General features: G+C 39.9%; 1 protein-coding gene across 3 annotated transcripts in view; it reads right to left on the minus strand.

The window, feature by feature from the left end:
* Positions 1-26,874, minus strand: part of LRRC28 (leucine rich repeat containing 28) — a 155,029-nt gene that overhangs the window by 23,048 nt on the left and 105,107 nt on the right. For all 3 annotated transcript variants that reach the window (XM_032836029.1, XM_032836027.1, XM_032836028.1), the window contains 2 exons: positions 19,520-19,622; positions 491-666 (listed from right to left, as the gene is read on the minus strand). In XM_032836029.1, the coding sequence (XP_032691920.1) occupies positions 491-666; positions 19,520-19,622 (279 nt within the window). The remainder of the gene's footprint in view (positions 1-490; positions 667-19,519; positions 19,623-26,874) is intronic.

The raw sequence follows: 26,874 nt of genomic DNA on the forward strand, positions 1-26,874 counted from the left end.
TCTCAGATGTGAGGAGCCTGCATGGCGAAAACTTGTCCCAATTCTGCTTTAAGGATAAGCCTTTGGCATTTTTTTTTTCCTGCTCAAGAAAGTGCCTCTGCCACCTTCTCACTTCCACCAGATATGTGCCCAAACACCAATTTCCTTCCTTTAAGCCACAAGGTTTAACTTTTAACCTTGGTCCTTTATGACTGAAGACCACACTGTGGCGAATGCTCCTCTGTGTCTGTAGGGGATGTCGAAGGGATCAGTGTTGATAAAATATTAAAACCATCTTTTTAAATGAGAAAAAAAAAAAAAAGTCTCACTGCATAACAATGTGAATGTGCTTAAGGTCACTGAACAGAGAATTTAAAACGGGTTAAAATGGTAAATTTTATGTTATGTGTATTTTAGCACAATAAAAAACATGGACACCCCAACAGGGAGCATGGAGCACAACTTCTAAGGTCACCCAGTAAGAGGTGGAAAGAGAGAAAGTCCCGTGTACCTTTAAGAAAACTGTGGTAGGTGTGATGGAGACTCCTCATGGCCAACTCTTGCAGAGGCAGGACGTGATCGTTCTCTGTCCCTATGGCCTTCACCTCGGCAGGGAGGAAAACAGTGAGCTGCCCCGATGAGAAAGAAAGCAGCTTCACCTCGGAAACTTGAATGGGAGCACCACAGCTGCAGACAGACACATTCGTAGTAGTATTAGCAAAAGAGGGAAAGAATATATGTGCCAATAAAAATGTGTTAATCAAAATATACATTTAAAATTTTAAGACACTGCTGAATTGCCAGAATTCTTTTCAGAGTGAACAGATGCTAGCCTGGGTTCCTTAATAAAGCCTGGCACAGAAATGTAAACTCATCAGTTGGAACTCAGCTATCACATTGCTGAGGGCCAGTTCCTTCCAGTAAGGACAAACTCTGAAGGAACTTTCCTTCATAAGATCTACACAGTTTGCTCTGGAAGCGCCCTTTATCCTCATTTATTATCCTTTCCAAATTCATGCTTCTTGAAATTTTCAAAATGAAAAGGAGAAAAGAGTACTCTGTTAAGTTACAGCACTTTGGTTTAACTCAATTTTTGTGGCAGGGGAAGAAACCCCATGAAGCACATTGATTTTTAATGGTATAAGATAACTTTATTGGATTCTTCCATAAACGTGTGGGGAGAAGATTCATACCAAAGCCTCTTGAATACACTATGTCCTGGCCCCTACGGCTACTCATAACCGGAAAGAAGGCAGAGGCAGCTTCGTTCCTACAGCTGCACGGTTGCCAAAACTAAGGGGTCCGACCCCATCCTACCTTCTGTCTCAGACCACCAGGTTACCTCAGAGTCTCAAGACTTTGCTTCTCTAATGACAAATGGGTGCCAACAAACCTTGTATCTGGCGTTTCTGGAGAGATACACCGTGAGGTAATCTCTCTGCCCTCCACTAGAAACAGGCAATGAGGGAGAGGACACAGGCTTGAGCTGCAGAAGCCCATGGCTCGTTTGTGTGGCTTCATTTGCTCATTCCTTCCACCAGAAAATGTCTCCAGAGATCAGCTCTACACCAGCCAGTTAAAGACATTTAAAGTAAAACAACAACAACAACAACAACAAAAATAAAACCAAAATAAAATGACTCCTTCCCTTGAAAATGGTAGTAATTACAATGTAATTGTTCTAAGGTTGGGTCAGAGAAGAGACAGTGACTGACCATCCGGGGGATTAGGGAAGATTTTTACAGAGGAGACAATATCTGACTCAACTGACTTCACTCAACCAATTTCTCCATCTGGCTCAAAAGAAAGAACCTCAGAAGGCTACTCTGGGACACCCACCTGAGTCAAACCCACATCCAAAAGGGAACCACAATTTCAAATTCGAAAATTCTAGTATGGATCTGCCTTTTTCAACAGCATGACATAGTCTGCATCTGGCTCCTTTTGTCAACATCACATTTCTGGGATTCATCCGTGTTGCTGCACGCACTACAGTTTATTAATTTTCATCGCTGTGTAGTAACTGATAAACGTCTGGACTGTTTCCAGGGTTGTGACATTATGAACATTTTTGTGTATATTATTTGATACCTATGAGCATACAATCCTGTTGGGCACATATGTAAGATCAGAACTGCGCTTAGAGACAGATGATGAAAAGGTAAAATCTATAATAAAACAGAGCGAGAGGGGAGCGAGAGCTGTATTAATCTGAGTCGGTCTTTCTGAGGAGGTGACATCTGAGCAGAGACCCGAATGAAGGGAACAGTTCAATCAGGGAAGGGGAACTTTGTTACGGGATGGCAGGCATTTTAAATTGAGGACAAGGAACTAAGAGCTCAGGGAGTCCAAAGCAGCTAGAGGTTGCAGGAGAGAGAGCCTCAGAGGAGAGAGATGCACAAAGAGAACTCTGGAGATCTGCAGAGGGTCCCCCTTGAGGACTCAGATGAGTACCGATCAGCAGAGGCATGTGAGGAAACTGGGACTGGAGAAAGAACCAGGTGAAAAGATGAAAGAAAGGTTTATCTTCTTCATGCAGAGTTGAATAGACTGCCTGCTCTTATCAGTCAGACTTGAACCTCACAGTTCATGATGCATTAGATAGAGTACATGGAAGGGTGCTATCTCAGTAGTGAGGAATAATTAGCACTAGATTGAACACGATTCTATTCCCATTTAACAAATCCTAAAAGCCCTATCTGAAAAGATAAAACGGTTTCCAATGAACTTAATTGTGTCCCAGAACATACATCAAGAATAGTTGTATGAATACAAAAACATTCAGCACGCAACGTGGTGAATTCACACTGTCCAGCATTGAATAAAAAATTATCAGGCTTTCCAATAAGCAGGAAAATATGACCTGTAATGAGAAAAAATCATGCAAGTAAAATCAACCAAGAACTGAGAGATGTTAGAACTGGCAGTAAACGTCATTATAATAATAATTATAATTATTGCCTAGTTTAAAGACATATGACATACAGAGCTGTCACTTAAAGCAACTGGAAATAAAAGAGCAAATTAAGACTTAATAGAAGAAAAGCAATAAAGAACACCAAGAAAATCAATGACCCTACTAGGTCTTTATCCAAAGGATACAAACATAGTGATTTGAAGGGGCACATGTACCCCAATATTTATAGCAGCAATGTTCATAATAGTCAGCATATGGGAAGAGCCCAGATGTCCATCAACAGAAGAATGGATAAAGAAGATGTGGTATATATACACAATGGAATATCACTTACCATCAGAAAGAATGAAATCTTACCATTTTTAACAATGTGGTTTGGAACCAGAGGGTATTATGCTAAGTGAAATAAGTTAGAGAAAGTCAAATACCACATAATTTCACTCATATGTGGAATTTAAGAAACAAAATAGATGAACATAGGAAGAGGGAAGGAAAAATAAAATAAGATAAAAACAGAGAGGGAGGCAAACCATAAGAGACTCTTAACTATAGGAAACAAACTGAGGGTCGCTGGAAGGGGGAGGGGTGGGGGATGAGGTAACTGGGTGATGGGCATTAAGGAGGGCATTTGATATAATAAGCACTGCATGTTTTATGCAACTGATGAATCTCTAAATTCTACCCCTGAAACTAAGAATACAATATATGTTAACAAAATTGAATTTAAATAAAGAATTTAAAAAAATTAATGACATAGAAAAATCAATTAAAAGGTAGAACTTTGAAAGGATCAATAAAATTGATAAATTTCTAAACAGAATAATCAGAGAGAAGACACAAATTATCAATATCAGGAATGAGAATGGAGACACTGCCTGGTTTCTACAGATAATAAAAGGGCAATAAGCAATTTTATGCCAATATAAAGTCTTCGAAAGACAAAAATTACCAAAGCTCACTCAAGAAAGAGGTCAGATTAACAGCCCTATATTTATTAAAGAAGTTGAATTTGTAGTTAAAAGGTTGGAAAACTTCTCAACTGAATCTATGAAACTAGCATTCTCCTGATTTAAAAAAAAAAAAAAAAAAAAAAAAAAACAAACAGACAAAAACATTATTAGAGGAAAAAAGCCTGAAAAATCCAGCATCACTTTTGAACATAGCTGGAAAAAATCCCAACAAGAGTTTAGCAAATTGAATTCAACAATGTATGACCAAATGAGGTTTATTTTACCAATTAAGACTGCATTAACATTAGAAAATCAATGTAATTCACTATACTAAAATTTAAAAAAAGAAAAACCATATAATCATTTCAACAGATACAGAAAAGTCGTCTAACCAAATTCAACACCCATTCAAAAAAAAAAAAAAAAACCTTAGCAAATTAGGAATAGAAGGGAAATTATTCATCTGATAAAAGCTATCTACGACAAAACAACAGTTAATATTATACTTGGTGAAAGACTGTTTTCCCAGCAAGTTCAGCAAGATAAACATGTCTGCTCTCTCTACTTCTATTTAACATTGTACGATAGCCATTGTATAGCCAGGGTAATAAAGCATGAAAAATAAATAAAAGGCAAGCAGATTTGTAAGGAAGAAGTAAAACTGCCTTTATTCCCCAAAAGACATTACTGTGTACCCAGAAAGTGCAATAGAATCGACAAAACAAAAGAAAAAACCCCAAAAAAACAAAAACAGAAAGCAAAACAAAACAGGAACCAAAAACTACTGGAATTATTAAGTAAGTTTAGCAAGTCTGGAGCACACAAGGTAAATATACAAAATTATCTGTACTTCTATATGGTAGCCATACTTGTTGGAAATTGAAAAAAAAATTTAAATGACATATACAATAGCATGAAAAATATGAAATAATTAGGGATAAATCTGACAAAAGATGCCCAGGACCTGTTCAGTGAAGACTACAAAATGCTGCTGAGAAATGAAGATATGTATTGTGATCAAGAATTGAAAGGCTCAAAACTGTTAAGATATTAATTCTCCTCAAATTCATCTATAGATTCAATACAATCAAAACCACAGCAGTTTAAAAAAAAAATTGAAACTCTGATTCTAAAATTTATGTAGAAATGCTGAATAATTAGAATTATTTTTTAAAGTTAAAAAAAATTTGGAGGACTAACACTACCGAATTTTAAGATTTACAGTAAAACTATGGTCATCAAAACAATGTGGTATTGGTGTCAAAATGGACCAACAGATCAATGGAGCAAAGAGAGTTTCTGGAAACAGACCCACACATTATAAGGACAACTAATTTTCAACAGGAGTACAAAGGCAGTACAATGGAGAACGGACAGTATTTTTAATAGATGGAGCTGGAACAGTGGTATACTCATATGCAAAAAAAAAAAAAATGAAAAGGAACTTCAGCCATACCTGTACCATATACAAAGATTAACTCAAAATGAATCAGAGGTCAAAATGGAAACCGAAACCTTAACAATTCTAGAAGACAACCCACGAAAAAACCTTTGTGATTTGGGTTACACCAAAAGCAAAGATCCATAAAGGCACAAATTGATAAACTGGGCTCTATCAAAATAAAAAATGTGTGCTCTTTAAAAGGCCCCATTAAGACAATGAAAGACAAGCCATGGACTGGGAGAAAATATGTGCAAAATATATAAAGGATAAGACTTGTATCCAGAATCTATAAAAAACTTTCAAAACTCTGTAGGAACAAAAATACTCAAGAAAAAAATGGGGGAAAGACTTACATAGACATTATGTCAAAGCAGATATATGCAGTTAAATGCTCTACCACTGAGCTATACCCACTCAAGCAGATATACGGACAGCAAATAAGACAAGCAAAGATGTGCATTCTTATTCACTAGAGAAATGTGACTTAAAAACATAATGAAATAACTACTGCAGAACAATCAGAATGGATAAAATTTAAGACTGACTATTCCCAAAGTGGCAAAAATAGGGAAGAAGTGAAAATCTCTTATATTGAGTTGGGAATGTAAAATGGTAGTTATTTTTGAAAATCTGCAGTTCCTTCAAAAATCAAGGATATCTATGATCCAGACTCTCTACTCCTAGACTTTTATCCAAGTAAATTTAAGACTAGGGCCATTAAAGGACAGTCTACATATGTCCATAGCAGCTTTACTTGTAATAAAGTAAAAAACTAGAACCAAAACAAATGACCATAAGAACTGAATGGAAGTAATCTGTGGTATATCCGTAGAATGGAATTCTACATGGTGATTAAAAAGGAATGAACTACTGATATACACTACGTCATCAATAAATCTCCAAATCTTTAGGCTGAGTGAAAGAAGCCAGACAAAAAACAGAGAATACATTGTTTGACTGCATTCATATAAAACTCTAGAAAATACAAATTAATGTACAGTAACAGAACATAGATCAGTGGTTGTCTGGAGACAGGATGGGGGTAGAAGTAACAATTAGCAAGGGGCATGAAAAAACTTTGTGAGTGATTAATATATTTATTATCTTAATTGTACTGATGGTTTCAGAGGTGTGTGTGTGTGTGTGTGGTATATATAAATATATATACATATATATATAAATAAAGGACGCACGCGTGCGCGCACGCACACACACACACACACAAAAGCAAAGCAAAATAAATACAAAGTATGAATAGGATATTGAAAAACCTAAGAGCTGAAACCGGTGAAAAGGAAACAGAGAATAGAAAGTAAAAATAAACCCCAAATCTGGTTCTTCCAAATAAATGTGCCTGGCACGTACTGATTAAAGGAATAAGAGAGAAATTAAAATATACAGTATTAGAATAAAAGAGAAGCTGGGGCAACTGTGTCGGTTAAATGCCCAACTCTTGGTTGCAGCTCAGGTCATGATCTCAGGGTCATGAGATAGAGCCCCGCATTGGGCTTAATCTACTTGAGATTCTCTCCCCCTCTGCCCATTCTCCTCTCTCTCTCTCTCTCTCAAATAAATAATCTTTAAAAAAAAAAAAAGAATAAAAAGGAACTAGTAAGAGATGAAAGAGATGAACAGATTTATAAAGAAGTTTCACTTCTTGTGATGGCAAGCCAGGTAACAGTAACCAACAGAAGACATTATCAAAAGCTGGATCAAGTATCTGCTTTATTGCCTCAGAAAGCATTCAGGAAAAATCATAGAGAGCCAAGATCAAGACAAGACAGAACCTGAGGGACAAGCCGGCATTTGGGGCTACTTCTTTCCTAAGGGTGTTTGTCAATTACTGAAAAGACTGCTTGGAAGCAGAGCAGCATTTAACAGTCTAAAGGGAGCTACAGGGACAAAAATCGACATCCAGAGCCCATTAAGGCAGATGCAGGACTGATAAATCATCCACACAAAGGGCTCCTGGAGTAAGCAGGAACTGAAGGTAGAGGGCATCTCAAGGACTGAAGCCTAACTTCAAATCATCTCAATTTCTGAAATGGATTTGAAACTGTCAGCAACTGAAAAGAGCCTGTGAATGGACAGAAGTTCATTGCATCGGTCAGGAAGAGGGAAAATTTTAAGAGTTGTTAAGGGGAAGGAAGCCTCTAGAATATAGGGTGCATGAGTAAGAAAGTTACTTGGAAAGTGTCCCCCAACCAAGACCTATTTGGGGGCATGCGATGGCCGCCACGGGAATGCACAGTGCCATGGGGAAGGAACATGCGGCCGGTCCACAGAAGCAGCCCATCAGGTAGCAGAGAAACTTGATGGAGAGGCTGGCCTGCTGCTGGGGGTTGGAAAACATGCTGGAGGCTAGAGCTGGTCACAGAATCAGCTCCCTGGGTGACAGATCACCAGGTGGTCAGCAAGAGTGGTCTGCCAAGGAACAGAGAAATTTGCTGGAGAGTGTGGGTTTCAGCTGCACTGCTACCGGGTCTCCCTTTGCTAACCGCTGCACAGAAAACAGCAGCCTGGAAGCAGGAAGAGAAATCCCTTCCTCCTGTTCTGACCTTGAAGTGTCCCTCCTTGGCCCTCTATTGAAAAACCTTGTATTAATCCAGATGATGAAGGAAAAAGTTCTACAGGAGCCAGTTTCAGGGGAAAAGGTAAATTCGGAGTTGAGAAGCAATAGATTGGTAAGAAGACACACATACTTGAGTCCTCTCGTGGGGCAGGGAGGGAGATAATATAATTTGGGGTCTAAGACAATATGATAGTTCTTTATATACCACCTCTGGCAGGCAATCAAAACTAACCACGTACAAGGGTAGAGAGATAAAACAGCCTAAAAGAAAATCAAGAGAAACAACAGGTATTAAAAGAGTTTTTAAAAGGATGCAAACTTTACATTCTTAATATGTGTAATAAGCTCTAAGATTGAGAATTTTGATGGAAGCTATAACACATGTGGTGTTAAGACTACGAAGAAATCCGAGAGAACAGTATTCCAGATAGAGGAGAAACAGGTGCAAAGAGGCAGGAATCTGGTGAGCTCAAGAAGAAGGGAGGAGGTAAATATGGCCGAAGCAGAGGTAGGAAGGTAGAGAGTGGTAGGAGAAGAAATTCAAAGGTCCGACCTAGAAGACAAGTCATGTACAGGCTCACAGGTCACAAGGATGATGGCTGAGTAACAATAACTGCATCTGGGTTATGACCTGGCTAGGACTGTCAGACACTTTGTAGAGAACAGACTCAAGGTGGTTAAGACAGAAGAAGACTACTGTTAGAATCCAGGTGAGAGATGAAATGGCAATTTAGGTCAAGGAGACAGTATATAGAAATGATGAGAAGTGGCAAGAGCCCGGGTATATTTCTGAATGTACAGCTAACAGGCTCCATGATGAGTGGGCTGTGGGATGCAAGAGGAAGGGAAATCAAAGAAGACCCCCAAGCTTTTGAGGCAGAGTAACTGTGAGAATGGAGCTTCCATCAACTGACATGTGGCAGATTGTAGAAGACTGAGTTGGGGGTAAGGGAATTAGGAGTTTGACTATGGGTATGTTAGCACTTAACTGTACACATCCACACAGCACTGCCAATTGGATGTTCTTGGATGTAGGAGTCTGGAGGTCAGGCCAGCGGTCCAGGCTGAAACTGCTTTTGGGAGTCACGCATGTGTAATATTTAAAGTATAATCGTGATCGTATGAAATAACCAACCAAGAAATGTTTCTTATCGGGGATGCTTTAAGCATTTTGGGGGCACACATATTCGTAATTGTTTAGAACTTCTGTGCGCACTGCAAGATATTAAGCATCCCACCAAACGTCAGTAGAGACCCAGTCTTAAAGCCATCCCCCTCCCCAACTTATACACACTTCCAAGTACCATGAAGTGGAGAATTGCTATTTTTGGTTAGAGATGGAGAAGAGTTTTGAGTCCTGAGCCCAGTATATCATGAACAGGAGAATGAGGATGAGCCAGTAGAGAAGGCTGAGAAGGGATGGATAGTGGCAGAGGAGAGGAACCAGAGAGATGGTATTCTAAGAGCCAGGAGAAGAGGGTGTTTCAAGAAGGAGAAACTGATCAAATATTGGACAGGTCAAGAAAGATGAGAACTAAGAAGTGAATTTGGCAATGTGGAAGTGACTAGTGACACTGAAAATGCTGGCTTTGGTGTAGAACTGGGTTATCCTAGTTTAACTGGTGTGGGTGGATGGGAGCATGGAAGGAAGTGGTCATAGTAAGTACAGACATCTCTTTCAAACAGTTTTTTTTCTAAAGAGGAGCAGAAAATGGGGAAGATGCTGAAGATTAAGAACAAAATGTTACATGAAACAAAGCAAGTCACAGGGGCGTGCGCACAGCATGACCCATTTACAAAAAGACTATATGTATACATACATATATATATATATATATACGTATATATATATATATACGTATATATATATATACGTGTATATATATATATATATGGAGGTACTTACATATATTGAAATCATAACTAAGTATAAGTGAATCATAAATGTAAAATTCAGAATAGTGGCTAACCTTGGGGGGAGAGCGTACAATCGGAGAGGGGCATACAGAAGCTGCAAAATTATTGGTAATGTTCTTTTGGCAAACTAATGAAATTATACTGATGTGCAGGGTCAAAATATGGGAGCCTTCTAACCTTCTAATTTTAAGAAATGACCCTCTTCCCTTAGTTGATTCAAAAGGAGGAGAATGTAAGCAGGGAGGTGCCTATGGATGCGTGTGGCCTCATGTTTCCTTGTGGATCTGAATCACATGTCTTACTCTAGGCAATTGTGTCTTTATTAAAAGGCACCAAGCCCACTTCTACCTACAGGCAAATTGGGCCTGAAAATTTCTATATCAGGGCATTCTAAATACAAATCTTACTCATCCCCAAATCTAATTCTTTTATAAAGTCTTCCCTGATATCCTCTCTTACCAATGATCTACCACAACGTTTGAAGTTTCTATCACACATTTTCTAACTACATTATACGTGTTCTTCTGCTGTGAATTCATCTAACGTGTTCAATTTTCTCCTCTATCTAGCAGTTTCCATATTGATAGCTAAGCAGTTCCAAACACAGATTGGTTGTTTTGAGTCATCACAAATAGATAAAGAAGTCTGAAAGAGAAAAGATAAAAAGTAAATGGGAAAAAGAATACTGAGTCATCCACACGGTGTCAAAAAGGAAATAATTTGGGGTTCTCACAGGGGTCCATGAGAAGTCTCAGGACGAGGAGATGTGCTAGTGACCTCCTAAGCATTACAAATATCTATGTTTGGTTGATCGCTACATTTCAGAAAATGATTATATATGAAAAATGGCAGTAATCTATCCAACAGGATTTTGGAAAATGTCTTATTTACAGATTAAATTAAATGTATCTTGAGTCATGTGTGTGTTGGATGGCTACCATAAAGTGTCACAATAGATACCAGTTAAGTGTGTTAAAATGACAGACAAGCCACAGACCAGGAGAAATTACATGCAAATCACATATCTGATGAAACATATATTCAGAATACATAAAGAACTCTCAAAAGTCAGTAATTTAAAACAATCCAATCCGTAAAAAAGGAGTGAAAGACTGGAACACACTTTACCAAAGATAGATGGATAGCAAATCAGCACATGAAAAGGGGTTCAACATCAGCAGCCATTAGAGAAATGCAAATTAAAAGCATGAGATACCATTACTCACTTATTGGGATGTCTGAAAGATTAAAACAAAACCAAACCAAACTGACAAGAACTTTCTTAAGCTGCTGATGGAAATGCAAAGTAGCCCCGCCATGTCAGAAAGCAGTCCAGCCGTCTTTTACAAAGCTAAAATACACTTACCATATGACCCCCAGCACATGCATTCTTAGGAATTCCATCCAAGGGAAATGAAAATTTATGTTCACACAAAACAGACCACTGTTTCCAAGGGCTGGTTTGGAAGGGGAGAGGGTCATTTCAAAGGGACATGGAGGACATTTTTGAGGTGAATGAAAGGTCCTGTATCTTGATTATAGTTGTGGCTTTATGACTGTGTGTATTTGCCAAAATTCACAGAAATGTTCGCTAAAAAGTGTGAATGTTACTGTAAATTATACCTTATTAAAACAAACAAAACCCAACAGTAGCGTGCTGCAGGGCCATGGTCCTGGAGCCCTCCGCTCTGTTAGTCATTAGCCTTTTGTTGTGGATTATGAGCTCTTAGGCGGGAGGCAGACTTGGAAGTTGGGGAACTCGGGGGACTTTACCCAACAGTTCTTCACTAACGTGGGCAGAAATACTTCAGTACTGTCAATAATTCAACAGCTGACATGGGTGCACTAGTGCAAACCAGCTACACACTGGCCTGTCAAATAATGTCAACGTTTACATAAAAATTTTTGCTTTTAATCTTTGCCTTTATCCCTCTTCCTTTCAAAACCTCTGTTCAGCCCGTGTGATCACATAATCACGAGAGTCTGTAGTAGCACGCCTGTGGCTTGGTATGAATATTTCCACGGGTGGGAAGGATATTACCCTTAGGAACCACTCTGTGAAGATGAGGAAATGAATTTCAAGTTTACTTTATAATGATTGTTTCTTTCCTAATACAAAGAAAATTAAGAAGAGGTAATCATATCCGAAATGCTACTTACTATGCAGTGTGGTTGCAAAGTCTGGAAATGCAGGCAAACGCACAATAAATGATTCTTCTGACGATCTACCACAACATATGGGGCGATGATTACATTTTTGCATTAAGATGGCTAGGCCATGGTAGCCAGATATTTGGTCCAACACCCAGACTAGATGCTTTTGTGGAGGAACTTTTCGGAAAAGATGAATGCTGAAATTGGTAGTCTATAACGCTGATCATTCTCTATAATGTGGTGGGCCTCAACTAATCAGCTGAAGGCCTCGAGAGAAACAGACTGAGTGAGGTCCCCTTCCAAACTGCCTTCAGACTCAAGCTGTCACATCAGCTCTCTTCTGGGTCTCCAGCCAGCCCCTTAGGTTTGAGACTCGCCAGCCCCCACAATCCTATGAGCCAATTCTTCAAAATAGATCAACCTCCCATCCCTGCACACATCCAATTGGTTCCATTGCCGTGCAGAACCCTGACTAGTGTATGTGGTAGAATAATATTATTTGTTTTCAAATTTTATAGCCATACTGTAGTATGAGAGCCCTGAGCAAAACCATAAAACACTGAAAATGCAGAATAAAACCCAGGCAAGTCATGTGTGAATATTTACTTCATACTGTTATTACCTTAACAGCTGCTGCTGCCTAACACAGTTGTGCATGAACTGTGCATGGACACTGCCCAAGGAATTTAACAATATAGAGTAACAAATAAAGGTTGAGGGAGCTGAAGGCCAGATTTTCCCTAATGCTTTCCTCATCTCCCATCATTAAAAAGACAGGTGTCTGGCTGAAATCACTGAAAAGGCTCACGTTAAATAAGTAAGTGGATTCTCTTTTTACATAAGGTCTAATTTCCCTTTGACAATTCCTTTAGCAGAAGTTCCTACTCTTGACCACTGGATATAAAGGGCTAATTAAATTCATTTTAGGATACGTCTATTAAATGCCTTCTCTGCTTCACAGTGGAGAAGAGCCACAGCTATGAGGAATGCAGGCTGGGAGGGAGGAATTCACACGAGTAGGGGACCTTTCTGCTGGGCATGGCCGACCTCCCTCGACCCCATCAGACATGAAATATCCACCCCGTTACGTGAAATGATGCAGGAGTGAGAAAGGTATTTTCTGCCTCTGCTCTCAGGGAGCTAGCAAAGGGGCTCAAACATACAGAGGTGATTCTAGACCAAAGAGGAGACAGGCAGTGTGCATAGCACAGAGGTTCAGAGCATGGACAATGAAGCAGATGATGGCACCATCACAGCCCAGCTTGGTGAGCTGGGAGAGTTTACTTAATCTCTCCGAGCTTCAGTTTCATTTCTGAAATGGGGATAGCATCACAAGGGTTGCTGGGAAGATGATCCCTCAACACATTGCCTGGCACACAGTAATGGTTAAGTCAGGTTTATAGCTGTTGTTTCCTACTGTTACAGTAAATGATTCTTCTGCTAATCTGCTACAATACAGTGTATGGTGGTTAAACTGTTGTATCGTCTTGCCTAGATCACGGTACCCAGGCATCTGTTCAAACACCAGACTAGATGTTGCCATGAAGGAATCTATTGTTACAAATTAACATTAGCGTGATGATATTCCAGGGAAACAGAATAGGGATTCGGCTCTGTGAATGCCCAAAGCACAGGGGGTAAACAGTTCCCACTGGTCAGAGTGCAGAACTGACTCTGGAACTGACACGGAAGAGAATGACAAGTGGCAGAACAGGTGGGACAGGTGTCTGCCTTGGAAGTGAGGGTCACTCATCTCTGGAAGAGGTAGTTACGAAATGGATTGCTAGCAAGGAGGGATGGGAGCCCCATATATGCCCCTGTTCACAGTGAAATGAAAATCATTATTAGCTGGCAATTAATAAGCCTTGCTATCTTTGACTTCCAACACGGTAGTTTTTATGACTTTAGATTAAATGCTGGGGCGGCTCCCAAAAAAACTACAGCTGAACCCTTAAGTGAGTTAGGAAAATGAGTTGAAATCTGTTACAAATGTTAGTACTTTGGGCTTACTTATGCAGAATAATTTATAGCAATTATCACACAATTCTCTTCCAGCTCAGTGTTTGCAGAGCTGCCATTCAACATTGAACCCTAAAAGCGAAGTGAACAGTGACATCATTTGCCACTAAGATTGTGCTCCAGAACATGTGTGTGATTTAGCACATTAACTCATGTGCATTTTCACACTTAGCATTCTACCTAACAGCATGGAAAAAGAATTAAGTTCTCTTACTGAAAACACCCAAATAACTATCTTTTAATTCTTCAGAAAGCACACGAAGTCATCTGTACGTTTATTACTGCGGAAACTGCCACTAGACCTTACCCGCCCTTTGAACAAAAAAGGTTTGATTTTTTGTTTGTTTGTTTTCTTTTTTTTTCCCCAGCTTAAATTATAGGAAAAGAAATGGGAGAAGCGGACAAGAAGGGAAGACACTATGCCATCCAGAGAGGATGGCCTTGGTCTGGGTGAAGAGCCTTATTTAAGGCTTACTTCTGTTCTGGCTGAGAACGCATTTACTGTGCTTTCGTTCTTAAAATGTACTTTTGCTGGCCGCTAGGTTGACTGTTTTTTGTTTATTTGTTTAGCACGTTAAAAATGTTGTTCCACTGTTTTCTGGCCTTCATAGTCTCTGATGAGAAGGTAACAGTCTTTTGTACATAATTTGTCATTTTTCTCTGGTTGCTTTCATGATTTTCTTTTTATCTTTGGTTTTCAGCAGCTTTGCCTAGGCTTCGTTTTCTTTTTAATTTATACTGCTTAGGGTTTGCTGAGCTCCTTGAGAATGTAAAAAGTCTTTCATCATATTTGAGAAATTTTCAGACATTTCTTCAAATATTTTTGCTGCATTTCTCTTAGGAAAGAGAAAAATTAGGAAAAGTCTGTTCCTTCTGGGATACCAATTATACCACTATCAGGTTTTTTTCTATTGTCTGGCAGATCCCTAATGCTGGGTTCATTTTTTTTTTTTTTCAATCTTTTTTCTCTGTGTTCTTTACACTGAATCATTTCTATTGATCTAAGCTCACTGACTTTCCCTCTGTTATACCCATTCAGCTGTTAAGCCCATCAAGAAAAGTTTTTATTTCAGATACTGTATTTCAACTCTAGAATTCCCATTTGTTTCTTTCCTATACTTTCTTTTTCCTTTTTTTTTTTTTTTTTAAATTTCCTGGTCTTTTCATTCACTGCAAATGTATTTTTCTTTACTTCATTGCAAATAGTTGTTTTAAAATCCTCATCTGTCATTTCCAAGAGTTTGGGTCCTCAGGTTGGTCTCTGCTGATTGTCTTTTTCCTTGAGAATGGGTCACATTTTTTTTTTATTATTCTTATGTCATGTAATTTTGGGATATATCCTGGACACTGTGAAAGTTCTGTTGTAAAGATGCTGGATTCTGTTACATTCCTCTAAAACTTAAAAGGAGTGTTAATATTTTTGTTTTAATAAATAATTACTTTGTTGGAATCAAACTGCACACTCTGTCTCTTGGTTGATAGCTCAAGTCATACCTTGGTATTTTCATCTGTAGCCACACTGCCCCACAGGTATGGTTCAGGTTCAGGTATCTAATATTGCTTGTTATCAGATGGGGGGGGCAGCCCCCACATAAAAACAGACTGTGATATATAGGCTATTTATTTATTTTTAAAATTTTATTTATTTATTTGGCGGGGAGGAGAGCAGAGGGAGGAGAGAATCTTGAACAGATTCTGTGCTGAATGCCAAGCCCAAGATCATGACCTCAGCCAAACCAAGAGTCTAATGTTCAACTAACTGAGCCACCCAGGTGCCCCAAGGATATTTTCTCAGAGTGCTGGTTTAACTCAGAACTCAGAATACATTTCTCATATGAACAACTCTGTTACCTTAAGTGGTTATATTAACAAACCATTTAATCAAGTCATTTAACCAATTTGTACCAAATCCAGCTGTAATTGCTTATTTACATAAGAAAAAGCAAAGCAATGGTTCCGTTTTCTTTTCTGCACGTAATCTGAAAACTGAAAAAACAACTGGCATAGGGTCACTTTTTTTTTTTTTTTAAGATTATTTATTTATTTATTTGACAGACAGCGATCACAAGTAGGCAGAGAGGCAGGCAGAGAGAGAGGAGGAAGCAGGCTCCCTGCCACGCAGAGAGCCCGATACAGGGCTCGATCCCAGGACCCTGGGATCATGACCTGAGCCAACGGCAGAGGCTTTAACCCACTGAGCCACCCAGGCGCCCCTGGCATAGGGTCACTTTTAGCATCGAGTTCTCCTAGGTAAGTAAATGTGCCCATTACCATTTTCTAAAACTCTAATAGGAAAGACTTCTCTTTCTGGGTAAAATACAGAAGAACTAAAGACCTTTACTCCTATAGTAACAGTAAGAAAGACCCAGACCAAATAAAAATCATGCTTTTCCATGAAGCTGGCAAAGAACTTTGGATGCAAGGAAGCTGGGATAGCCTGTCTCCAAGTGGCGCCCATGATCCTCCCCTCCTAGTACTCCCTTTCTTAAATGGCCTCCTCCTGCAATGGACAGGGTTGTCCTGTGTAATCAACAGGGTGTAACAGGAATGACAGTGTATAACTTCAAGGCTAGGTCATAAAAGATAGTCCCATGCTCTAAATTTCTATCATTCTACCTCTCTTAGGCTATTTATTTTTTATATTAACAGTTACTTTTATATATTAGGATAAACATCTAAGTTATCTTTGTCTTTTCCACAACTCTTAGCACAGTGCTGACTTGCTACTTAATGCTCAATAATTATATGACAAGTAAGTGAATATATAATAAGGAGGTGCTAACTTTATTTCCATGAATATCCAAGATAATTGTGTGAGACTTCTAAGATTTCTTGAACCTGTACAACACTTGTTTTTTGCTATGTTTACAGTTCTATATCTGATTCTGCATTTTCCTTCCAAGATGCAAATCGTACGTATAGCAGACGTTTCATATTGTGCCACAGCCTCTAAAGCTCTGTTTACTTTGTTCTGTTCTAATTCTCTTCGACTCCCCATCAGAAGATGTAGTTGTTTCAGAGATGGTACAAGACAGCAGAAGTTCTTATATTCCAGGCCTACATCTAAGAAGGAAGATGTGAGAGCCGTGGGGAAGCAAGTACGTTGATCCTTAGGTTCTCAGTTTAAATATCATCTCCTTAAAGAGAATTAGCACCAATTTTGATCAATTACTTATTGTTTATTTGGAGTCCTGGCTAGATTACATGGTCCACAAGGCCAGGTATTTAGAATTGCTCATCACCGTATGGCCCATTATCTAACACAGTGACCAGAGTAGTTGCTCAATAAACATTCACTGAATGAACTCGGTGAATGAAGATCCTTGCTCAGAATCAAGAAGCGTACTTTCTAGGCCTCATGTACCCTTTTGCTCTTTTTATTAGGTTTATCTCAGAACCTTATTCTACCCCTGGCCCTTCCTTCTCCCAAAGCAGCCCCACTTTGAGTTGGAATAGGGAGGTCCCTCTGCATATATTCAATAAGAGATAAAGGAGATCAAAGAAGGAGGACCCTTAATTATGTTGGCAGGCTTTGGTAGCCACCATCTATTAGAATTCAGAGTACGGGGTGCCTGGGTGGCTCAGTGGCTTAAACCTCTGCCTTCGGCTCAGGTCATGATCTCAGGGTCATGGAATCGAGTCCCACATTAGGCTCTCTGCTTGGAAGGGAGCCTGCTTCCTCCTCTCTCTCTCTGTCTGCCTCTCTGCCTACTTGTGATCTCTCTCTGTTGAATAAATAAATAAAATCTTAAAAAAAAAAAAAGAATTCAGAGTATGTTTTCCCATATAATATCATATAATTTCAGGGGTGCAAAATGGATTAAATGATCTTTTAATGCACTGGCCAGGAATATAATCACCAAAATTGCTTCTAGAGAGAAGTACATCCTGACTTAAACCAACAGACTAAAAATGCCTTTTGGATCACAGTTCATTTGTAAATGGGGCTGCCTCTATTCCCAAAACTACTAATATCACAAAACCAATTATTTGATACTATCCTTTGAATAATTATTTTTCTTCTTACTACTTCCAAAGGAAGATGCTATAATAAATTATAATAGTAAATGCAGACTACTAGCTAATAATTTTCACATTTCATCCTACTTATTTTCTCAAAGAAAATTAATTATAAATTCACTACTTCTGCTACCAGATACCAATCCTAGGATGAAAAAATGTCTCTCAGCATGTATAGAACTTTCTGGCAGTCAATCACATCCAAATCTATACGACAAAGTAGAAGGCTCTTTATCGTAAGTAAAAGCTATTCCTTAATTGTGCTGGAGACTCGAGTGCAGTCTCTGAAGGCTTAGATGTGGGAAGAACTGCCTTCAGCCTTGGAGCTCACTTGCATCATTCCGTGTATCTTGGTGATGGAGGGTATTTTATTTTCCACTTGGAAGAACTGGGCTGTATTACAGATCCTTTAAGAACTCATTAGGATTAATGACTGAGTAGTATCACAGCTGTCACATAATCAGCTGTCGAAAAATCACTGAGCTAAAAACCCCACCACACGTTCTATTATCTCTGCTTCACAGAAGGTTCCGAAATACGTCTCTGAAGTTGCATTTCGTCAGCCTATATGGGCACTTCGAAGCGTCATCGAAGGCTCTTCCAAGATAACAATGGTATAATTTTTCCTAAGGGAAGGCCACTACTCCAAGGAAGGCTTCTCTGGAGGAATCGCTGCTCAGGGCCCATCCCCTGGAGCCAGGCCAACAGGGGAGTAGCTGTCCTCCATGCACAAGCTTAGTGTCAGCTCTCTTCCTGCCAGAACTACATATAGTAGGAGCCAGCTGATGCAGGGTGTTGGAATCACAAGGACAGAGTCACATATGCTGGCTAAGTAGCCTTGAAGGTATCCCAAGTATCCTTTGGCTGTTTATGTGAGGAAAGGCAGGCCAGTTAAAAGTAGGTTCTGGTAGTTGAGCTGCCCTATATTAATCTCACACCACTCTGGGAAACACTTTAAGGTGATTCTGTCCCAACATTATAGAAGGAGAAGCTGAAACCTCCTTTCTAGAAGCCTGTCTGGGAAGGAAAAATTATTGCTGCTCTGACAATAAAGGCCTATCATTTCCTTTGAACTGAAACATGTGTTTTGGTTACTAGAATCATGATTTGTATTAAGAGACTATTTCAAATGTTGCATTCTAAATATTTTGAAATGGTCAAGTTCTAGATACTAGAGCTCTTCCTACAGTAGAACTGTCACTGTAGTGGAGGGTGAGAAAGGAAAGCTTTTAAGTTCACGCTGATTCCTCCAGTTTCAGTGACTGAGACTATGGAGCTTCTAACGGTACTCATGGATTCATTTTTGGTTGGAAAATAATCCACAACTTGCTCACTAACTGTCCTTGACATATAATACTAAAAATTGCTTGTCCAATATTCTTAGCTTCTAATGGTATTTGGTTTGACATAGTAAGGTCAAAGACAGAATTGAACAGGGTGATCCAAAATGGTTCACCTATTTCTAAGTTACATCAGGACCAAACAATGAAATTGAAATGAATATAGCAAGAGTTTAGCGAAAGCATAAAACATGAAATCAGCCTTACCCACTGCACCCGATGACTTTATTGTACAGATAGGATGGCAAGCCTTTCAGGTGAATGTTGTTATCCACGTACACGTACTGTAGTTCTCGAGATCGACCTAGATCTGGATTAGAAAGAAAAGAACTATAATTCCTAGAAATATGTACCAGTATAATGTGAAATGTAAAATGTAATCTATGATATTAGGAAAAATCAAAATTTCTGTTCTGGAGGACAAGTTGTTATAGATTTAACTGAACTCTGAGTGTGAAACTATGTCACCTGGAATGTTAGATTCTGCATCAGAAAACGTGACTGTAGAAAAATGACTTAGCCCACCTGGACCTTGAGCCCACCTGAACTGTGAAATGAGATAACTAGGAAGAGATTATGATTAGATTTCCTTCCCACCTAAAAATTCTGTGGCCTTTTACAAACAATTGTAATTTAAGAATAATGGTGATTGTAGGTCTGCATTCAGTTTCATTTTCCTCCAATGGAAAAAAAAAAAGTGATATGAACAAAGTTGGCAGTCAGATTAGCCTGCCTTAGTTCTATCCCTGTATCACCTACTGTGTCTCACCTTCCCTGGGCAGAGAGGGGGAAGCAGAGGTGAGGGAGGGCTGGGGAGCAGACCCTGGCTGGGCTGAAGTCTCTAGAGCAAGGCCAGTGTCAGAATGGAAAAACTGCCCTAGGCTATAGGGGGAGGAAGAAGCAAAGGGAACCCTAAATGCCAGCCCCCGAGTGAGGGGTGAAGATGAGGTGGACAACACTTGCAGGCCAGTGAACAAGCACTGGAAAGGGTATTGTTACAAAGAAAACCACTGGTCCAGAATGGAGTCGCTTATGCTAGGCCACATCACCAAACCAGGCCTTGATACCTAACCTAATTGCAGTTTCAACCTCCCCCAGGAATGTAACCTTTAACCAGTCAACATGGACTTTCCTTGTGAGCACTAGGAAATTTACTGCCTAGACCCGATCCATTCCCCTCAGCAGGGCAACCTTGTCTAAAACAATGCATGCTCTCCTGATAGTTTTCTTTTGACTGCTCCCTCTCTGCCTATAGAAACTTTTCCTTTCCTGTAGCTTGACGGAGCTCCTTCCCACCTGCCAGGTGGGAGGCTGTCCCATTATCACCTCATAAAGCCAATGAGATCTTCAAATGTACTCAGCTGACTTTTTGTTATTTAACGGTATGTACCAGGAATGGGAAGAGGTAAGAGAGAGGGTCCAGAGAGAAGGGTGTGCAACAGGAACAGGTGTGCCAGAAAGAGACAGATGCCAGATGTTTTCCAGGAGCAGCTGGACAATGAGGGAGCAATGGCTGGAAGAAGGGGCTTGGTGAAGAGACAAGCACAGAGTACGGAAGGTGATCTCTGGCCAACACAGGCAGCAGAGACACTTCCAAGCGTTGAAGTCATTCCTTCCTGCCTTCTGTGTGCCCAAGAATGCTGGAGGGGTGGGGGTGGTCTTTGTCTTCACTGCCATAGAACAGAGTCCTCAGCAGCCTTCCTAAACCCTCTACTCCCTGAAGCAAGAACACTATCTTTGAAAAATTTTCCGGAGTTTTGCTTGTGCTTGTGCCAATAGGCAATAGGCTGAAGGACATCTCTTTCACGCCTCCTCCCCCCACTCCTTACCCCCAGACCTGCAGTTTGGGAAAGACAGAGGCCCAGATGCTGAATTAGGAGGTTCTTAAATGTATTTACATTTCAAAAGGAAACCCATGTACCCATTAAGTAAGACTTTAAGGATAGAGATATGAATACAATATAATATAGATGGAGACAGGCAGGAAAAATGATACAAATCACTGCTCTAGGGAGCCCTGTAGAAAGTCTTATGGGTTCAAAGATGGGTTCTGGACAATCAGTTCCAGAAAGGGGGGTGGGTGACAGAAGACTGAGGTGAGGAAGGGTTCCTTGTGGAAGTAGGTAGGGAAGGGGCCATATAGCTTCCTCCTTCCCACTGCTTGTCCTATCACAGTGATCCTGATAATCCATCCAGGCCTAGCACTGGAGCAAGACACAGAAAGAGGAACCAAAGCTGGGAGTGCTGGGGGGCATCAAAAGGGGAAGTGGCAACTCTCAGGGAGAAAATATAATTTTCAGGCTACTGGCTAGAAATGCCCCTCCCCAGTGTGGTGGCTTAACAGTATCTAACAAACAGAATAGGCAGAAATGGTGTGTGATTTCAGACAATAAGCCACAGAAGGCATTGTGGCTTCCTCTTTACTCTCTGTCTTGGATCACTCATTCTGGAAGAAGACAACTTGCTGGTCATGAGGGCCCCCCCGCAGATCTCTGAAGAGGAAATGGGGACATCTTGGAAGCAGCGCCCCCACCACCTGGCCCCAAGGTCAAGCCTTCAGATTACTACAGCGCCAAGGCTATGTAAATACCCTGGTTCCTCCTCAAAATCTTGTGTATTAATTTTAGCATCCACCAATGGATCTCGTTTTCAACAATTATTGTATAGTACTTATCTACCAATGATTTTCCATTACCATCTTTCTGTCTATATTTATTTTTTTTAAGATTTATTTATTTATTTATTTGACAGAGAGAGAGAGAGAGATCACAAGTAGGCAGACAGGCAGGCAGAGAGAGAGGAGGAAGCAGGTCCCCCGCTGAGCAGAGAGCCTGATGCAGGGCTCGATCCCAGGACCCTGGGATCATGACCTGAGCCAAAGGCAGAGGCTTTAACCCACTGAGCCACCCAGGTGCCCCTCTGTCTACATTTATTAATTGCCGTTCTGTAAGGAAGAGCCTTCCCTTCCTTCCCATTTATTTGAATTTTATATCGGTATGGATCCATGGGTATTTATTTTATCACAAGGTCTAAAAACCCAATACCATTAGGACTTATTTTCTCAGTCAAAATGTTCCAGTTGGCAGTTAGGAGCAGCTTGAGGTTGGCTCTTATGTTCTTCTAAGAAGTTTTCATCCTTTTTTGAGCACTTCCTTACTTTCTGCCACAAGATGTTCCATGCTCAGCTTGTGTTCTCCCTCCTCTAGCCCTGACATCAACTACTTTCTCCAAGGAGCCTTGACTCTTTTTCTTGGGGCGTAAGTGTTTACAAACCATGATCGGAGTGCCATTTGTGCTCATTAGTACGGGAATGCATTCCTTCTAGGAGCTCGTAGCAGACAGACCTATAAAACATACGGAAGTGTACGAATCCACAGGTACACGTGTACGTCTACATCAGTATTGCTGGAGGCGTACCCTTGGCATCAATCACTCCAAGTGGACTTGCTGGGTCAAAAGACAGGCAGATTCTTGGTGCTTACCTCCTGAAGGATTCTACCAATCTGCTTCCCCACCAGCAATGTATGAAGGCACTGCCTTTCTCACAGTCTCAGCTTTTAAAACATGTTATCCTATTTAAAAGTTTTTACCATTCTGATAGGTGAGAAATGATATCTTGGCATTGTCTTAATTTGCATTTCTCTAATTATGAGTGTGAACATTTTTAAATAAGTCTGAGGGCCATCTTTACATTTTTTTTTTTGGTGAATTGTCTGTTCCTAGCTTATACGTCTGTTCTCTTACTTATTAGCCATGTGAGCAAAGCTTCAGTTTGCAAGGCGTTAAATGGCACAGTAGTGCCTAGCCTCTCAACCTTAGCAGGTTGTTATGACAACTGAATGTGAATGTAATCTGTGAAAGTTAAATCACTACACAATATTTTTTGAGACATCAGAATATATAGTACATGTAAATAATGTATAGCCTTACATTAGAAAACGTGTATAACATATCTACTGGCATAACGGGCTAGAAATTTATAGAACATAGATGGAAAAAATAGAGATAGAAATACCAGAATCCACTTGCACTGGAAAAGGCCTCAATATTACGCAAAGAATTCGTTTTCTAGATTTCTTCACTACTTCTCTGATGTGCCTACAAATCCTGTCATCACAAATAGACATCTGTACACTTGAAAGGCATATAGAAAACTGGAATTTTCAAAAAATGAAACTACATTGATAAAATGCAAAAAGCTCTGGTTTCAGATTTGCCTTTCGGAGCCCCTACGGGACTCGAGGAAAGATTCTTGAGCTTATGTGGCAGTGAAGAGTGGAGGATACGAATTAATGGAGTAAGGAACAGTCTTGGAGTCTGACAACCTGGGTCCGAATCCTCGTTCTTCTATTTACTAAATGGGTGTCCTCAGTTTCCCTAACCATATAAGGGAGAAAATAATGCTCTTTTTTTCTTCATAAAGATTTATTTACTTATTTTAGAGAGAAAACACAAGTGGCAGGAAGGGAGAAGAGGAGAGGGAGAGTGGGGGAGAGAGAGAGAATCCCCAGCAGACTCTCTGTTGAGCACGGAGCCGGATGCAGGGCTCAATCCCATGACCCTGAGATGGCGACCTGAGCCAAACCCAAGAGTTGGACACCCAACTGACTGAGCCACCCAGGCGCCCCAATAATGCTATCTCTTAAGTTCGGTGAGAATTACTAACAAAGTTTCTAAATTATCAAGCAGAATCCTTGGCATACACCTTTTCCAATATATGGCAATTATTATTATTCTCATTATTAGTAGGTGACATATTTGGAAGTGTGGCCCTACAGCGGAAGGCCAATTAAGAGAGAATTCTCCTTGGCATGTAGCAAAAGGCACTAACACTTTTCTACAGTTTAATTGAGCAGAAAAGAGTCGGAGGCAACAGCCTCTAGAGACAGGGATTCATCCCCTCGAGCCAAGGACACAAAAATGGGACATGACAGAGGAAGCACCTCTCCCCTCTAATACACACAAAAGAGCTTGTGCAAATGAAATGAGGCTACACGCAAGGATCATAATACAAAATTAAATAAAACCTTTACACTGGCTACTTCCTATATGGTTTTGTCTTCTTTCCTATCCTAGTTTTATAGGGGGGAAAAAAATGAAGAGTCAATGATTTAAAAATGCTATTTGGTTTAGATCTTATCTTAGATTTTTTGATAGTCCAGAGAATTCTTTTCCTATCTCCTGACCACTTCGGGGAATGCCCTTTTTTACATATGCCCCTAATGGACTGAACTGTTTTCCACTGAAGCTGAAAGTTGTGATCAAATCCATCACACAGGAGTAAGTGTAACACCACACAGTCATGAGTATTCAATATAGACCCTTAACCTTTCCACCTGACACAATCTCGTCCAGAGTAAGAAAGCAGTACCGACGTCACAGGCATCAGAACGCAGTCTGAATCCTGGCTTTCTGCTTTCTAACTGACTCAGGACATGAGGGGCAAATCCAATGCTCCTGGCCTGTTACCTCCTTTGCAAAACCAGACAGTAATACTTCTCTCACAGGCTTGTCAAGAAGCCTCCACGATGTATACAACAACAGAGGCATAATCACTGGTTCTCGATACATCTTGTCTTTTACCACTCTCCTCTGATTACAAGGAAAGATCACAAAAGAGTGCAAGATCATAAAGAGAAGTGGGCAACTTTTGCTCAGGCTGGCCCAGCAGAGCCGAATGGCCAGGCTGAGACCCCTCAACACCTGGCAAGGTCACAGGCTGTCCCGGCAGAGCTGTGATAGCCTCATGACAGCATGCTCTCGGCCAAAGACTTTCTGCTCGCAAAACCCCAAGCACCATGGAATGGGATTTTGTAATCATAATGAGGCTGAAATATAAGTATTTTCTGTCTTACTAAACTTTGAAATATTCCTTCTGTTCCTAAGAGAGAAATTTTTCACTTGATCATGAACTTTGGAAAAGACCATATGCATACTAGCTAATGAGCTGGTTTGTTTTCTTCCTTCTGTTAATTTTAATATACTCCAACCTTGCATTCAGTATACCAGGTAATACTATTTTTTAAGGTTCCTGTGCAAAAACGCTCAGTACATGAACTTTATAAAGCAAGGAATCTGTCCATATGCATGCAGAGATGCTAAAGCAACAAAGAACTTTTTCATGTGGCTTTTAATAGTGCTGTACTGTGTCTAAAATGTTTCCCCTTTTTTCCAGATGCACAGATCAAAGTATTGTTAAGTAAGAAATTAGCAAAAGCTAGCAGTCCTGCACAAACTCCAAATCTTTTTTTTTTTTTTTTTTTCATCTTCAAGGCCCTGGCATATGCAGTGCACATGGCTAAAGGAAGAACAAAAGGCTCCTGTGTAGCTAGGTTACTGTTCTTTTTTACTGTAAAAGCAAGCACGGAATGACAGCAAGGGCCAGAACTTAATAGGTAGGATCTGTTTACTGCACACTTACCAGTATGAAACTCATTTATTTTATCGGAAGGTGAATGATGTATCCTCTTCCACAAAATGATGGGGTAGCAGAAACTATACCATCAAAGCAATAGACCCATATAGGCTGTTTGGAACTCTGTCCATGTCATCTCAAGTATCAATCAGTCAGATATAGTACTTATTAGTCACGATTACATTTTTAATGTAATTGTAAAGTGTGGGTTTTTTCACAACGAATTCAGAGTAATTTACAGTGCATTCCAAAATCATCTTAAAAACAAGTTTAAAAATTTACCTACATGGCTTTTACAAAGAGAACTTTGCAACCGCTTTTTCAGAAGAATGACTTTTAAAGTGTTAGTTTCTTTTTTAATTACTGAAGTACAGTTGACATACAGTGTTAGTTTCTTTAAACATATGCACACATACTCCGTTAAGTCTTTTACATAATCATATTCTTTCTGATCTACTCAACTTGCACAAAGATTTCACAGTGAATTATAATTTAATAAGATGCTTTCTACATAGATCATCGACAATTGTGAAAATAAATGGGTTTTAATGAATTTGAATGACTGAAGGCTTCTTTTGCTATTGGTTTAAATATTCAAGCATCAGCATCTCTAATTCTTTTTTTTTTTTCCCCTTTTTTCAGCACCTCTATTTGTGCTGCATAGTTCAAGTGACAAAGAAATTATTACAAGCAATGAGCTAGACACTGTGCTAGATGCTTGGGGTACAAAAGTGAAGACACACACAGTCCCAAACCTTTCTAACAGTCTAGCAAAACAATAAAAATAGCTCACGTTGACCCCATGCTTACATAGTCCTTAAGAGTGACAGAGTATTTTAAATGGATCTCATTTAATTCTCACAATAGTGCTATGAGTAGGTATTCATTTTACCCTGTTCCTGAGACTTAGACAAATTAATTAGCCTTTCTAAGCCCAAGATCACACAGCAATTAAATGGCAGAGCCAGAATTTAAAAGCAGATGGCCTGGTTCACTGTGATGTTAGCTAGACAGCCTCCCCAAACACGTCATTTCCATATAAGCAGGGAACTCTCACATCACGTAGGAGGTGGTACTCCCAGGCACGGGGGTGGGGTACCAGAGGACAAGCACTGTGCCCAAGCATCTAGGTGTGACGTCAGGAGAT

The sequence above is a fragment of the Lontra canadensis genome, unplaced genomic scaffold (genome assembly GCF_010015895.1).
Source record: "Lontra canadensis isolate GAN:19392208 unplaced genomic scaffold, GSC_riverotter_1.0 scaffold89, whole genome shotgun sequence".
In the NCBI taxonomy this organism is placed as follows: Eukaryota; Metazoa; Chordata; class Mammalia; order Carnivora; family Mustelidae; genus Lontra; species Lontra canadensis.